The following is a 17583-nucleotide window of genomic DNA, read 5'->3' as shown; positions in this document are numbered from 1 at the left end:
GGTGTTAGAAATCTGTGAAATGACTGGGTGCTTGGGGGCCAACTTAGATTGACAGCAGACGGAGGCTACAGACATGCCATGACACACACACGTCACATGACCTGCACCAAGGGCATTGTGGTCAAACATTCAACTAATGTTTAAATAATGTCCCACATGACTTCTACACTGCACTTCCATTGAGTCTTAATGGACTCGCTAACTGATAACCCCCTTGAGTCGATTGACGCACCGATGCGTACATAACAAGAAAATCCCTTTTAAAATCTGTCAGTTTAAAACATCTATCCACCTCATCCGCCAGTGTCGCACTTCCGCGTCTGTGTTGAAAGGTGGCAGAGCTAGAGCAGTGTTTGTCAGACCACGAGACATCCCGAAAATTGGTCTTCTCACAAACAACGTCTGTAGCTTCCTGTCACGGTCGTCCTCCTCTTCGTCTGAAGAGGAGAGGCGAGAAGGATCAGAGGACCAATATGCGGCGTGGTAAGTGTCCATGGTAAAATCTTTAATAAAGAAAGACTGAACACTATACAAAAGAGTAACAAAAACAATAAACCAAATTCGACCGTGAAGCTACAAAATGAGACCTGTGCTGACACAAGCCACTAACATAGACAATCACCCACAAACAAACAGTGCAACCCAGGCTACCTAAGTAGGATTCTCAATCAGAGACAACCAATGACACCTGCCTCTGATTGAGAACCATCTAGGCCGAAAACATAGAAATGCCCCAAAACATAGAAAAACCAACATAGACTGCCCACCCAACTCACGCCCTGACCATAATAAATAAATAAATACAAAACAAAGGAAATAAAGGTCAGAACGTGACAGTACCCCCCCCAAAGGTGCGGACTCCGGCCGCAAAACCTTGACCTATAGGGGAGGGTCTGGGTGGGCGTCTGTCCGCGGTGGCGGCTCTGGCGCGGGACGCGGACCCCACTTCACCATTGTCTTAGTCCGCCTCCGTGGCTTTCTCACCATGACCACCCCTCTCAATGACCCCACTGGACAGAGGGGCTGCTCGGGACAGAGGGGCTGCTCGGGACAGAGGGGCAGCTCGGGACAGAGGGGCAGCTGCTCAGGACAGAGGGGCAGCTGCTCTGGGCAGAGGGGCTCCGGCAGCGGCGCCGGGCAGGCGGGAGGCTCCGGCAGCGGCGCCGGACAGGCGGGAGGCTCCGGCAGAGGCGCCGGACAGGCGGGAGGCTCCGGCAGCGGCGCCGGACAGGCGGGAGGCTCCGGCAGCGGCGCCGGACAGGCGGGAGGCTCCGGCAGCGGCGCCGGACAGGCGGGAGGCTCCGGCAGCGGCGCCGGACAGGCGGGAGGCTCCGGCAGCGGCGCCGGACAGGCGGGAGGCTCCGGCAGAGGCGCCGGACAGGCGGGAGGCTCCGGCAGAGGCGCCGGACAGGCGGGAGACTCCGGCAGAGGCGCCGGACAGGCGGGAGACTCCGGCAGAGGCGCCGGACAGGCGGGAGACTCCGGCAGAGGCGCCGGACAGGCGGGAGACTCCGGCAGCGGCGCCGGACAGACAGGACCACCTGCAGGGAGGAGACAGAGAGACAGCCTGGTGCGTGGGGCTGCCACAGGAACCACCAGGCTGGGGAGACCTTCAGGAGGCTTGGGGTTAAGAGGAGGCACCTGAAAGACCGGGCTGTGGGGGAGCACTGGAGCTCTGGTGCGCAACCACTTGGCACCACTTCCCCAGGCTGGACAACCACTCTAGCCCGGACCCTCCAGAGTGCAGGCACAGGTTGAACCGGGCTGTGGGTAAGCACGGGAGATCTAGTGCTTACTACACGCACCTCTCCCTTCGGCTCCATTCCCACATTCGCCCGGCACGAGCGGAGCGCGGGCAGAGGACGCACTGCACCCTCCCAGCGCCCCGGAGACACAGCACGCAGAGCCGGCGCAGGATACCCTGGACCAAAACTGCGTACCGGCGACCAGACCCGCTGAGCAGGCACCATACGCCCTGGCTCGATGCCCGCACTCGCATGACACTCTCGGGGGGCTGTCCTATAGCGCATAAATAAATACAATACAAAAATACAATACAATACAAATACAATGACACTTCAGAACGGTTTGACTCTCACAAACAGGATGGTGTCGCGGGACTTGTCTGAAGGTAAATGGTACTGGTTTTAAAAATCAAATGGAAGTATGAAGATAGTTTTGCGACAACCCAAAAAAAAGGGTTAAATATATGTTTAAAAAAATAATATATATTAAAAAAAAATGTTTTAAAAGTCCCTCGTCGAAGTATGCACAATATCCCACAAATGTATAAAAATCGAGAATATGACATTTACATTTTAGAATAAGGCTGTAATGTAACAAGATGTGTAAAAGGTCATGGGGTCTGAATACTTTCTGAATGCACTGTGTATCTATACAGTACCAGTCAAAAGTTTGGACACACCTACTCATTCCAAGGTTTTTCTTTATTTTTACTATTTTCTACATTGTAGAATAATAGTGAAGATATCAAAACTATAAAATAACACATATGGAATCATGAAAGTAACCTTAAAAGTGTTAAACAAATCAAAATATATTTTATGTTTGAAACTTTTCAAAGTAGCCACATTTTGCCTTGATGACAGCTTTGCACATTCTTGGAATTCTCTCAACCAGCGTCATGAGATAGTCACCTGGAATGCATTTCAATTAACATTTGTGCCTTGTTAAAAGTTTGTAAAAAATAGTTTGAAAAACAACAAACTTTAATGAGTAGGTGTGTCCAAACTTTGGACAGGTAGTGTATACAGTTGAAGTCGGAAGTTTATATACACTTAGGTTGGAGTCATTAAAACTTGTTTTTCAAGCACTCCACAAATTTATTTTTAACAAACTATAGTTTTGGCAAGTTGTTTAGGACATCTGCTTTGTGCATGGCGCAAGTAATTTTTCCAAAAATTGTTTACAGACAGATTATTTCACTTATAATTCACTATATCTCAATTCCAGTGGGTCAGAAGTTAACATACACTAAGTTGACTGTGCCTTTAAACAGCTTGGAAAATTCCAGAAAATTATGTCATGGCTTTAGAAGCTTCTGATAGGCTAATTGACATCATTTTAGTCAATTGGAGGTGTACCTGTGGATGTATTTCAAGGCCTCAGTGCCTCTTTGCTTGACATCATGTGAAAATAAAAAGAAATTGGCCAAGACCTCAGAAAAAAAAAAAATATGTAGACCTCCACAAGTCTGATTCATCCTTGGGATCAATTTCCAAACGCCTGAAGGTGCCACGTTCATCTGTACAAACAATAGTACGCAAGTATAAACACCATGGGACCATGCAGCCGCCATACAGCTCAGGAAGGAGACGTGTTCTGTCTCCTAGAGATGAACGTACTTTGGTGCAAAAAGTGCAAATCAATCCCAGAACAACAGATGCTGAAGATGCTGAAGGAAACAGGTACAAAAGTATCTATATCCACACTAAAATTAGTCCTATATCGACATAAGCAACATCTCAAGACATCAGTCAGGAAGTTAAAACTTGGTCGCAAATGGGTCTTCCAAATGGACAACGACCCCAAGCATTCTTCCAAAGTTGTGGCAAAATGGCCTGAGGACAACAACGTCAAGGTATTGAAGTGGCCATCACAAAGCACCATCGCAAAGCATGTGTGAGCAAGGAGGCCTACAAACCTGACTCAGTTACACCAGCTCTGTCAGGAGGGACTGGCCAGTATTCACCCAACTTATTGTGGGAAGCTTGTGGAAGGCTACCCAAAACGTTTGACCCAGGTTAAACCATTTAAAGGTAATGCTACCAAATACTAATTGAGTATATGTCAACTTCTGACCCACTGGGAATGTGATGACAGAAATAAAAGCTGAAATAAATCACTCTACTATTATTCTGACATTTCACATTCTTAAAATAAAGTTGTGATCCTAACTGACATAAGACAGGGCATTTTTACTAGGATTAAATGTCAGGAATTGTGAAAGACTTTAAGTTTAAGTGTGTTTGGTCTATGTAGACTTCCGACTTCTACTGTATATATTTTTATAATTCCTGAGTCTTTTTACATCTCCTAGATTTAGGACACTTCAAAACCTTGTTTCTGATTATTTATTTTTTGAGTGTCCCTTTTGCCATTCATTAATGTGTTGTTCAATACGTCTCTGGCTTCAGAGTAAAGGCAAAAATCAATATTTTATTTTTAAATTGTTTATATATATATATATAGTTCAAATCAAATATCTAAATAATCCATAGTATGACCATCTTAAAACAATTCCAAATGTCAGTTTAGCACTCCCTCCCCCAACATCTTCTAAAGAAAAGCGTCATCAAAGACAAACTGTATTCTCTCATGTAATATAGCTAATATTAGCCTGGTAACAGATCTGGTCGTTAGTCAAGACAGCACAGACCGGCCTGGGACCAGGCTAATGTACATCCCTTTTCAATTAGCTCTGGTTCAGGGAGTTAGTGCAGCTTGCTAATGTTAAGCCTTCCTGTCCCTTGCCTGGACCATAGCAACCCTCTTGTGTTCTGTAAGCAGTGGGGATCTGCCTGGGCTGGACCATAGAGGCATTTCTCATGCAGCAGATTATTTTGGGCCAGGCAGTGTGTTATTATGTAAAGCTAGCGTGGCTGTATTTAGGCAGGCTGATTGTAGAGCTGTTTTGTGCCGGTCTTGGTGGGTTCCCTCCACGAGGCAGCAGGAACATACGACTTTGATTGTGTCCCAAATGGCACCATATTCCCAATGTAGTGCACTACTTTTGACCAGAGACCTATTACATAGGGAATAGGGTGACATTTGCCATGCAGCTTTAAGCCTCTAACCACTGTTTGATATGTGCTGTGGTAATGGGGTGAGAGAGTCGCTGTAAAGAGGGGCACACACACACGCGTAAAGCACACAAACACTCACTCACACTCATTCACATACACAGACGCACACACTGTATGCCACTGTATGATTTATTGTTGACTATATGCTGCTGCCTTCTTTTTTTTATTTATTAAGTGCCTAACAAATTCTTATTTACAACGACAGCCTACCCTGGCCAAACCCGGATGGCGCTGGGCCAATTGTGCGCCGCCCTATATGGGACTCCCAATCACAGCCGGATGTAATACAGCCTGGATTCGAACCAGGGACTGTAGTGACGCCTCTTGCACTGAGATGCAGTGCCCCACCAAGCCATAAGACTGCTGAACAATTAATCAAATGGCCACCGGACTATTTACATTGGCATTTGTTTTGTACACTGCTGCTACTTGCTGTTTATTATCAATGCATAGTCACTTCCCCCTACCTACATGTACAAATGACCTCTAACCTGTACCCCTGCACACTGATTCGGTACAGGTTCCCCCTGTATATAGCCTCGGTATTGTTATTTTATTGTGTTACTTTTTATTATTTTTTACTTTGGTTTATTTGGTAAATATTTTATTAACTCTTCTTGAACTGCACTGTTGGTTAAGGGCTTGTAAGTAAGCATTTCACGGTAAGGTCTACACTTGTTGTATTCAAGGCATGTGACATAAAGTTTGATTTGATTTGATCGGTGCACCACTCGGGAGCCCTAATGCATGTACTACTCCCCTTCCTCCATCCCCCTTCACTTTTCCCCCTTTTTTTTTATTTTGGTTTCTTTGGTTCTTCTCTCTTGAAAATAGCCTGTGGAAATACTCCCGAGCCTGAGATTATAGGGTGTGCGTTATCTGTTGAACCCTTATCTATTGGCGTCACGTGAAATGTGTACGTGTGTGTGTGCCCGCGCGCTTGTGTGTTTTACGAGTGTGCGCGCACCTCTCCATGATCAACAACCAACCGGAGGCGGAGCCGAGGCGCTGACTGTAATGCGATAGCTGCTCTGTTCAAAAGTGCTATAACACACACTCTCACTCACTCACATACACACGCCGCTGGAGCGCATAGAGACACTCCGCTACAGACAAAAATACTAGAGGAGTGGTGCCAGAGATGGAATGAGTTCTCCTTCGGAACATATTATATTCATGTTCGTCACACTTCTCATGATTTGCGCTCCATTCTTGTCCTAAATACGGAGACTTTTTGTCGGCTGATAGTTCAGTCAACTGTGTCTCATCGGTCGTAAATGCCGGAGTAAATGACCGGAGTCCAGGAATCCCTGCGAGCACAGGAGAGAGAAGGGGGGGGGGAAAGGCAAGCGCTTCAGTCGTATTTGGAGGTAGACTAAGAGCCGCTTATCAGACCCTGTAGGAAATACCCCAGGAGGTTCCAAATCAGTGGACAAGCTCTGTATGGAACCGGGGAATTAAGAGGAGTTTATTTCATCCACGAGGCTAGATAACCCAGTCAGGACGACAATATTAAAGTTATAAGGTGGCATCCCAGTGTGTCGTTCAAGTAGCCTGTATGCCTGCTTCGGAGGGAAAGCTGTTCACCGCTGTCTTTAGCCTATTCTTATTCAATTAAGTACACTTGGAACAAACATTATTCGTTGATTGTTTTAGTAAAATAGGCTACGTGGAGTAATAACATTTGTTCCTAGATTTTCTGCAAAAAAAAGGTGTGGATTTTCTTGATGGACAACTGATTTGATCCTGGGAAGTACCATTTAAAAATAACAAGACATTGAACATTGCCAAAATGGATATGCTATCATCGCTGATTGGATTTTTACTTGCAATGTGTCTAACACTGGGAGTCCGTGGAGACAAGGGTAAGTTCTCTTCAACACATGGGCTGTCAAGAAACGTGTCCGAATGTACCCGAAACTACCCTTTTATGGGTGATTAAAAATCTGAATTTGCTTTAAACTATGATAAAAACTGAAAGCTCACATCGTTTTTTTTATTAGACCTGCGTCTTGGAGACTGACAAGGAAAATAGCTTGTTTTTCTCAGCGTTGGAAAACTCGTTTGGTTTAAAAAAAAAAACGAGCTCCATCTGTTTCAAATCAGGAATTTCAACACATAGGCAGTGAATGGCATCAGATAGCCTACTGGTTATCAGACCATATCTATCATGTGTAGTGTAACCGTACTGCTATTAACCACAAAATGTTCTCTCAGTCTTGAAAGATGAACGAACCCATTCTCATTCGTTATCCTAGTTAGTCCAGAACATTATTTATATTCCACTTCTGTCGTATACCAAGAGTAATTTGACAATATTCCACCCATGAAAAATGACTGGGTGATATGTTATTTGATACTCAAAAGCTTTTCTATTATGCCCCAAAATAGGTCGTTGCCATAGCATGGGGGGGTACAAGTTCCACTGCCGTTCATGTTAGGCAGGTTTTGTAATTTTATGATCACAGATTTTTTTTAAAGTAAAAACCCTACATACATTAGCATATAATAGCCCAATGACTCTGCTTTGTAGGGTGATAATTACATAATAATTATATAATTAAAAAAGGGGGGGAAACGGACCTACTTTCTTTTTGTTGTGTTTCTTGGTAGAGTTCATGAATGAGTGCTCAACTCTAAACGCGTCTGTAGACAACATAATCCATTGACCAAACCAAAATAATGAGCCTCAAGTGGTATTTTGCTGTTAGTGGAGAATGACAAGAATATTAGTTAGACTAACCACCACCATCATCATTAATATCAACAAGAACACCACCAACAACTCGCACATTATCTCAAGTCTTGCAATCATTATGGTGACGGTTTGTGCCTCAATCGCAGTTGTGCCTCTGCAGCTCGAGGCGGCGCCACACAATCAGTTCTCCACTCGCGCTGCAACGTTAAGACCAGATGGCACATTTTGACGAAAAGGCCACCGAAGCCACCTTCCACTCCATTCAGGGAATCGTGCTGATTTTACGCTAGCTGGCTTGCTTCCTAAGTCACAGTAGTTGTAACTATAATTCATGCGTAAGAGTTGTTGTTTTTTGGTTGTAGTTTTGTAATCTTGTCCAAGTCCCGACTCCCGATTTAGAGCTCTCATGAGCTTTAAAACATTGTCTGGTTTCTCACTCCCGTTCTGCTCTGTCTCTGTGCCCTACTCAGTGTCGCATCCCTAGCTGGTTTACGGGACTGCTCCTATGGTTCTTCCTTAGAATATGCTCCAAAGTGTGCTGTGTGTGAGATTCTTGTTTGCATACATTCAAGTGTGTGTGAGAGTGGTTTTGGACCTGCCATTTAGAGAGATTCAATATGATCTGTTTGCAGTGTTGGCTGCCTGTGTGCCCATTTATCAGACTCAGATGTGAGCCTTTGGCAGCTCTCCCCGTGCATTCTCAGTTACCTCAGCCTGCCAAAGCACTCACTGTTCCAGCCTTCTCCTGTCCTCCTCAAAACAGCACATCTTGTACATACACACAGCAGCACGAGAGAGAGAGAGAGAGAGGAAAGGGAGATGTGGGAAAGACAGGAGGTTGTGAGAGAGAGAGAGAGGAAAGGGAGATGTGGGAAAGACAGGAGGTTGTGAGAGAGAGAGAGAGGAAAGGGAGATGTGGGAAAGACAGGAGGTTGTGAGAGAGAGAGAGAGAGAGAGAGAAAGGGAGATGTGGGAAAGACAGGAGGTTGTGAGAGAGAGAGAGAGGAAAGGGAGATGTGGGAAAGACAGGAGGTTGTGAGAGAGAGAGAGGAAAGGGAGATGTGGGAAAGACAGGAGGTTGTGAGAGAGAGAGAGAGGAAAGGGAGATGTGGGAAAAACAGGAGGTTGTGAGAGAGAGAGAGAGGAAAGGGAGATGTGGGAAAGACAGGAGGTTGTGAGAGAGAGAGAGAGGAAAGGGAGATGTGGGAAAGACAGGAGGTTGTGAGAGAGAGAGAGAGGAAAGGGAGATGTGGGAAAGACAGGAGGTTGTGAGAGAGAGAGAGAGAGAGGAAAGGAAGATGTGGGAAAGACAGGAGGTTGTGAGAGAGAGAGAGTGACAGAGATGTTGTGCAGAACAAGAGCATGTTTTCCCGGACAAACACCAGAGAGAGAGAGAGAGAGCACGAGAGAAACAGATAGAGATGAGAAGAAAGGGTACAGTACCAAACAGCAGGGTCACAGAGTTTTAAGAACAGAGGAACTGATGATGTTGGGCGTACGAAAATGAACACTACGCTCGGGGGTCGGAGAGCAGAAGTGAGATGTCTGTGTCTTTGTCCCAAATAGCACCCTTTTCTGTATTTAGTGCACTACTTTTGACCAGAGCCCATAGGGCTAAAGGAGGGAATAAGCTCTGGTCAGAAGTAATGCACTACAATGGGGAATAGGGTGACATTTGGGATGCACATAATGGAACCACAACAATGTGACTCATGATTGTGTTAGTATAATTAAGCAATTCGTAATAATTAACTAGTAATTAATTGAACATACAGGACCAGTGTGTGTCTTCTTTGTCTCTGTATGTTCACCTTTCTATCTGTTACAATGCAGATTAATGAAGAGCTTTATTTTCCTCCTCTCTCTCTGCTTGCTTCTTTCTCTCCCTCGTTCGCTTCTTTCTCTTGTCTCCCCCACCTCTCTCCCTCTCCATGCCCCCTCTTGGCCACCCCCACCCCCCCACCCCCCCCTCTCTCTCTCTACCCCAGAATCTTTTTTAATCTTCCCCAGACTCCTATAACACATCAGCAGCAGAGAAACAAGGTCAGGACTGTAGTTGTTAGCATTCAAGAGCTGAAAAACAAAAGAGGCTGTGGTTCAATACCTTGGCCAGGAGAAGGGCTGGGGTGCTGGGGGGAGGAGGGGGACACGCCAACCCCCTGGAACAAAGTGACAAGGGTGAAATTATAAACAAGGCCACCATAAATAATACACCTATCGGCTAGCTGGTGGCCCCTCGGTCTGCTGCTTCATTTGTGTGAACGCACTCACACACACACACACACTGCACACACAGGTCATTTATCTGGACAGCGGTATTTTAGCAAAGCAAAACCCAGCGAAACGCAACCATCTGCTTGTGGTCAATTGATCCGGTGATTAGTTGATTGCTGTACCCAACCCAATGCATTTAGTTGATTAGCCAAAACCACTTAGCCTATTATGAAGAGTCATGCATGGGTGCTCCAACTCAGGAGAGAGAGGAGGCTTTAGTCTAGCATGCCAATGGTGAATTAGGGTACCAAATTTGTGTGTTGTTCATATTGGAACTGAAGTCTAAATGTGTACACTTGAATGGCTACGTTATAACTACGATTTCTGCTACACATTCATTTAGTATTGTTCCATTTGGTCTTAATCCTTAACAATATCAATGATAACGTGTCATTTAGCAGATGTCTTTATCCAGAGTGACGTAGTGTGTGCATACAGTTTCATACGGGTGGCCTCAATGAAACTCAAACCCATGATACCGACATTGTCAGTGCTGTGCTCTACCAACTGAGCCATACAGGACACTTTCATATTATCTAAAGGTAGGTAGGGCCTTATGGTAGGTGCCTAATGATTAAAGTAAAGAGCTTTGAAAGTCACAAATCTCTCCCTCTCTCTCCCTCCCTCCCTCCCTCCCTCCGTCCAGTCCTGTGTGGAGTGGTTAGATTAAAAACAGTCGTGGACACAGCCCCTGTGTAGGGATGAACGAATGGTGCCTCATCTCTCTTTCCCCCTGATTCCCTCTCTCAAAGCGACAGCACTTTTTTAATTAAGGTGAGAGTGAGGGAAAGAGAGAGAGAGAAAGATAGATAGAAAGAGATGATGATGGGGAGATCTATAACGGCCCTTCCACACGTTCAAAGCTGTTCACTGATAATAGCGCTAATAGAAATATGTGCACACACAGAGATGTGCAGATGCTGTATATATAGACGGAGACTTGTACAGTAGATTTGAAGACGTTAAAGCACACATTTCGCTTGCGTCCAAGTTCATGCACACACTCACACGTATGCACATACACACCATTATGTGTAGACCCACACATGCCCTCACCTGTTATTGCTACTTATATGTTATATACTATATATCAACATTGTTCACATATGTTGAGGGTCGCTATGGCATGTCCGTGCAGTGTTGTGTGCATGCATGTGCGTGTGTGGAGATGGGTGGAGTCCTGAGCCAGCACAGACACAATAATTCATGAGGCTACCTCTCTAATGAACGCTCCCTCCTCATCCTCCCTCCTTATCACACAAGCACACATGCACCTATAAGACATAGTGCTCCGAAAAACACACTGTGTATTCATAAAAACACACTGTGTATTCATAAAAACACAAACATTCACGTACACATTCTCCACCCTATCAGGGGACTTAAACAAAGACATACCCAGTCGATAACATACACACTGCGCGCACCCCCCCCCCCCCCCCACACACACACACACCTCTCTCCTGCATGTACTGTATATCCTACTGACAGCCCATCAGCTCCTCCAGGGTCAGTCCCCACAGGGATGGTCATATCTTAATGAGCCTCGTCAGGCTCTCTCTCTCCAGCTCCTCTACACACTCTCTTTCTTCCTCCCCCTCAATCACCTCCCTCCCTTCCTTCTCTGCCTTAATCCTTCTCCGTCTCACAGCCTTTCTCTCCATTCCTTCTACCCCTCTCTCAATCCCTCTTATCTCCCACTTTTTTGTCCCTCTCCCTCCATCTCGCTCCCTCTCCTCCCTCATCATCCTCATCCCCTTCATCTATCCCTCTTTACCTGCCTTTCTCCCTGCTGGCACCCCTCTCTCCACCCCCCCCACCCCCCCGTCGCCCTCCTCCTTAGCTGTACATGAATGGTCTGCTCAGTTCAGGGAGCGGAAAAGTCCTGAGGCTGCAGGATTCTCCCAAATGGCTTAATCTTCCCCTGGCGGTACTACTGACAACTCGGCACAGCTTTTGGAGAATACAAAAAGGAGACATGGGCTGCGTCCTAAATGGCACCCTATTCCCTATATCCCCCATACTCAACTGGCGGACCGAGGACCGGATCTGGACCCAGAACGGGGGTCAATACGGACCTCTGGTCCAGGAAAAAATAGAAAATAAATATATGTATATAGTATCAGTCAAAAGTTTGGACACACCTTCTAATTCAAGGGTTTTTCTTAATTTGTACTATTTTCTACATTGTACAATAATAGTGAAGACATCAAAACTATGAAATTACACATATAGAATAATGTAGTAACCAAAAAAGTGTTAAACAAATCAAAATAGATTTTAGATTCTTCAAAATAGCCACTCTTTGCCTTGATGACAGCTTTGCACACTCTTGGCATTCTCTCAACCAGCTTCACCTGGAATGCTTTTCCAACAGTCCCGAAGGAGTTCCCACATGTGCTGAGCACTTGTTGGTTGCTTTTCCTTCACTCTGCGGTCCAACTCATCCCAAACCATCTCAATTTTATTGAGATCGGGTGATTGTGAAGGCCAGGTCATCTGATGCAGCACTCCATCACTCTCCTTTTTGGTCAAATAGCCCTTACACAGCCTGGATGTATGTTGGGTCATTGTCCTGTTGAAAAATAATTGATTGTTCCACTAAGCGCAAAGCAGACTGGATGGCGTATTGCTGCAGAATGCTGTGGTAGCCATGCTGGTTAACTGTGCCTTGAATTCTACATAAATCAAAGACAGTGTCACCCGCAAAGCACCATCAGACCTCCTCCTCCATGCTTCACGGTGGGAACCACACATGCGGAGATCATCCATTCACCTACTCTGCGTCTCACAAAGACACAGCGGTTGGATCCAAAAATCTCAAATTTGGACTTATCAGACCAAAGGACAGATTTCCACCGGTCTAATGTCCATTTCACGAAGCAAGTCTCTTCTTATTATTGGTGTCCTTTAGTAGTGGTTTCTTTGCAGCAATTTGACCATGAATGCCTGATTCATGCAGTCTCCTCTGAACAGTTGATGTTGAGATGTGTCTGTTACTTGAACTCTGTGAAGCATTTATTTGTGCTGCAATCTGAGGTGCAGTTAACTAATGAACTTATCCTCTGCAGCTGCAGCAGAGGTGACTCTGGGTCTTCCTTTCCTGTGGCGATCCTCATGAGAGCCAGTTTCATCATAGCGCATGATGATTTTTGCTACTGCACTTGAAGAAACTGTCAAAGTTCTTGAAATGTTCCGCATTGACTGACCTTCATATCTTAAATTAATGATGGACTGTTGTTTCTCTTTGATTATTTGAGCGGTTCTTGCCATAGTATGAACTTGGTCTTTTAACAAATAGGGCAATCTTCTGTATACCACCAATACCTTGTCACAACACAACTGATTGGCTCAAACACATTAAGAAGGAAAGAAATTCCACAAATGAACTTTTAACAAGGCACACCTGTTAATTGAAATGCATTCCAGGTGACTACCTCATGAAGGTGGTTGTGAGAATTCCAAGAGCGTGCAAAGCTGACATCAAAGGCAAAGGGTGGCTACTTTGAAGAATCTCAAATATAAAATATATTTTGATTTGTTTAACACTTTTTTGGTTACGACATGATTCCATATGTGTTATTTCACAGTTTTGATGTCTTCACTATTATTCTACAATGTAGAAAATAGTAAAAATAAAGAAAAACCCTGGAATGGGTAGGTGTATATTATTTTTACGAGCTCGCACTTTGACCCCTGGTATCATATAAAGACACATAAGGCATGGAAGAATGCGTGGAATTGCAGGAAATTCGCTTTAAAACATTAAAAAAACTATGTCCCATACAAAATGTGTATAATTGCAGACAAGAGGGGTGTGAACAGTTTGGGGTTGCGAAGTGGGGGTTTGTTACTGTGGTGATATTTTACATTATCCGGACCTTTGCCAACTAGGGAATTTGTGTGACCGGACCTTCTCAAATAGTACTTGAGTACCCTTGCCCTCTATAGTGCACTATTCTGACCAGAACCATGGGATTCCCTATGGGACCTGGTCAAAAGTAGTGCACTAAATCGGGATAAGGGTGCCATTTAAGATGAAGACATGGAGGTGGTGGGGAGGGAAGAACACTCCATAGGCGGACTTTATAGTCCTGCACATGTCTGAATCCTCCAGGGGAGATAAAGAGACTTTTCTTCTACTTTTGGTATTTTTATTGAGCTTTGGTTGCAGTATTGAGTGATAGGTGTTTTGAGTGATAGGCTGGACTGGCGTGTGTGTGTGTGTGTGTGTGTGTGTGTGTGTGTGTGTGCATGCACACGTGTGTATACATAAGTGTGTGTGAGTTTCTATCCAAGTAAGGATGGTAGGGTTTCACTATTATATCAAATGTCACCAAAACCTAAGTGTGCCTTTTAAAATACAATAGCCTTGAAAATGTCAACACTATAACAGTCTATTATATTTCAACCCTCCAATCTCCCCCCCCCCCCCCCCCCGCTTCCTTTGATGATGCGCTCACATAACGTGGAATAGGTGAAGCAGATGAAACAGAATATTGAGTCATCGCCATTTTCATTGATGTCCTTATATTCACTGGGCTGCCGAGTGGCGCAGCGGTCTGTGGTACTGCATCTCAGTGCTTGAGGTGTCACTACACACACCCTGGTTCGAATCCGGGCTGTATCGCGACCGTCTGTGATTGGGTGTCCCATAGGGCGGCGCACAATTGGCCCAGCGTCATCCGGTTTTGGCAGGTGTAGGCCGTCTTTGTGAATAAGAATTTGTTCTTAACTGATATGCCTAAATAAATAAAGGTTAAATAAAAAATGTGATTCTCTACCCTTCTCCCGATTTGTTCACTTGTACACTCTCCCTCGTGGATTTAAAAGGAATGAACTGGTGTTGGGATAATGGTAGAAACTCCCTCCAGCCATGCTTGCACCATAAGCATGAGGGAGAGTAAATGAATGCATCACTTCGGGAGAAGGGTAAAGAAGCGGAACGCAGCCTCTGTCAGCACGGAAAGAGTTAACCACCCCTAGCATCGTTGTCATGGTGAACATTGTGGAGAGACATTTTTTGTCTTCCTCATCTCGCCTTCCATTTAGAATAATAATGACTGGAAAATCATATACTGCAGTAAAATGACTGATGAGGGACCTCACTGTATTGTCTCCCGATGTGTTTGTGTGTGCTTTGCGTGTTTGTGTGAGATAGGGAATGGCGAGCGAGGCGTGGGCGTACGGCGAAAAATAAAGGCTTTGTTTCTCTGGCTTCTCATTACAGATTCGGGGTGAACCCTTGTACCCCTAGACAGGGGGTCTACTGTCACTTCCTGTCTGGGCCAGGCGAGCGATGCTATTGGCAGGCTATTGTTCCTGGGAGAGAGCCGATAGGATCAGGGAATGTGTTCTAATGTTTGCAGATTGCCTTGCCAGAACAACAATTACATTTAGAGAATGCTCCCAGAGGAGAGATTAGAGCCATGGTGTGGGGTTAGTTTGTCTGCATGGGGGAGACGTGTGCGTGGTTGTCTGAATTTGTTGCTATAGTAGAATTCATGTGAACACTACGTATCTCTGACACAGATATTATTACAAATCGTGCGTCACTACATCACAAATCACATCACTATGGAATAAGTAGACAAATTCTCAAATCAATAATCGCTTGAATAAGCCAGGTTTGTATTCGTAGATGTTTTGAGTCTGTGTATTGACCATATGTCTCTCTATCTCTCTCTCTCCCTCTCTTTCTCTCTCTCAGGGGAGGTGTGTGGGGGCACCCTGGATGCCAGCGACGCAGGGTATATCACGTCCCCGGGCTACCCTCTGGAGTACCCACCCCACCAGAATTGCCAGTGGGTCATCACGGCCCCGGAGCCCTCCCAGCGCATCGTCCTCAACTTCAACCCCCACTTTGAACTGGAGAGACTGGACTGCAGGTGAGAGAGAGGAGGGAGAGAAGGCGGAGAGGGGTGATTGGGGGGGGAAAGGGAGAGAGGGAAGCCTTTTGGATATACTTAGGCTTGAAGAAATGGTAGAGGGTGGGAGAGAAGGAGAGAGGGAGGGAGAGAAGGAGGGAGATTGACCGGAGATGGTTTTAACTTCAGATCTGCCTCTGACTGGTTATGCATATGTAACAGAGAGTTCATAGTTAGCCATAGTTACATTGTTGGCCATTACAGTAGGTAAGAAAGGGCCAAGACTGTCAGGGTTGAATACTTGAATATTGAGTGGGGATGAACGAATAGAATTGATTGATAATAGAGAGGAGGATGAGGTTGATCGGGTGGAGGAGAAAAGGAACGTGGATGAAAGAATGGAGAGTGGTTGAAAGAAAGACAGGGGTGATGTGGTGAAGTTATCAGGAAAACAGATTTGAGAGATGGAGTTCAGTGGAGCGATTACAGGCTAGATGGGAACCAGCTTGGTCAGTTTCCTCTTTCATAGAGATGTATAATATGAATCATATGCCTTTCTATTGTCTCTCTGACCTCATATCAGTCAGTCATCATGCTCTGGCCTGGCTTTAACCCTTTCTCCTACTGCTCTCTTAAAGCTGCACTATGAAGAAATTTCTCTGTCATTTCCTGGTTGCAAAAATTCTAATAGTTCACCTAATTTCAGTTTATGTGACAAAACAAGCAAGTATAGTGTAGAGAATAATTCTACTATCTAAATCGCTGTGAAATATATTTTCCATAAGCAATATTTTCAGCTGTTTGAAGCTGGTGTACAAAACTGAAAGTTAAACACGTAAAAACGAAACGTAAGAACTGGAAGCATAGAAATGCCGCACATAGAACAGATCTACTACTTCTTAGACTTGCATTCAATGAGAATGAGATCTATAACTCCCATTTCTTTTTTTCTATTTCTTTTTTTGTACCCCTTTTTTCTCCCCAATTTTGTGGTATACAATTGGTAGTTGGATACCACGAAAACACAACCCAACCAAGCCGCACTGCTTCTTGACACAATGCCCACTTAACCCGGAAGCCAGCCGCACCAATGTGTCGCAGGAAACACCGTACACCTGGCGACCATGTCAGCGCGCACTGGGCCCGGCCCGCCACTGGAGTCGCTAGTGTGCGATGGGACAAGGACATCCTTGCCGGCCATACCCTCCCCTACCCCAGACGATGCTGGGCCAATTGTGCGCCGTCCCATTGGTCTCCCGGTTGCGGTCGGCTGCGACAGAGCCTGGACTCGAACCCAGAATCTTTAGTGGCACAGCTAGCACTGCGATGCAGTGCCTTAGACCACTGCGACTCTCGGGAGGCCCATAACTCCCAATTCTATGTGGCTCGGGTGGTTGTTGAATTTTTGTGTAAAGTAAATCCCCATTAAAATCCCCCTAGTCATAGATAGCATGTGTGATAGACGGATACAATGAATGTGCTCACTGTCGTTAATCAGTATTTCAGAGAGATAGAGAGAATTGAAAAGCCTCCCCAGAAATGCTCTACTTTTTGTGGATTGGTTTTGTATTAGCCTGAGGGGACTGTGTGATCTCAAGCTTTGCCCTCTCACACTTCCACTCAGATGTGTGTGGGTGCTTTTTGTAAACGCTGTGGGTGGGTGCACATGCCTCTGTTTGTTCGTGTGGGTGCCCGTGCGTGTGGGTGTGTGTTTCTTCATGCGTGTGCGTGCTTCTCTGTATGTGTGTGTATGTCCTTATTTTTGCGTGTATACCTGCACATGCACACATGTTTGGGAGAGTGTGTAATCGGCAGGGAAACCCATGGCAACCACTATCCATTCCGCATCCTCTCCCCTCAGAGAAAAAGGCCCATACTTTACAGCCCCATTAGAAAAGAGAGACACATCAACAATGTT

At 45.4% G+C, this 17583-nt stretch overlaps 1 protein-coding gene across 2 annotated transcripts in view; it reads left to right on the top strand.

Annotated features, from left to right (window-relative positions):
• Positions 1-5887: 5887 nt before the first annotated feature.
• Positions 5888-17583, top strand: part of LOC139373284 (neuropilin-2-like) — a 69716-nt gene continuing 58020 nt past the window's right edge. For both annotated transcript variants that reach the window (XM_071113619.1, XM_071113620.1), the window contains exons 1-2: positions 5888-6691; positions 15509-15686. In XM_071113619.1, coding sequence (XP_070969720.1) covers positions 6619-6691; positions 15509-15686 — 251 coding nt within the window. In that variant the 5' untranslated portion in view covers positions 5888-6618. The remainder of the gene's footprint in view (positions 6692-15508; positions 15687-17583) is intronic.

This window comes from Oncorhynchus clarkii, chromosome 18 (assembly GCF_045791955.1).
Source record: "Oncorhynchus clarkii lewisi isolate Uvic-CL-2024 chromosome 18, UVic_Ocla_1.0, whole genome shotgun sequence".
Classification (NCBI taxonomy): Eukaryota; Metazoa; Chordata; class Actinopteri; order Salmoniformes; family Salmonidae; genus Oncorhynchus; species Oncorhynchus clarkii.
Note: the sequence above shows the minus strand (reverse complement) of the source record. Positions and strands in the feature narration are given on the sequence as shown.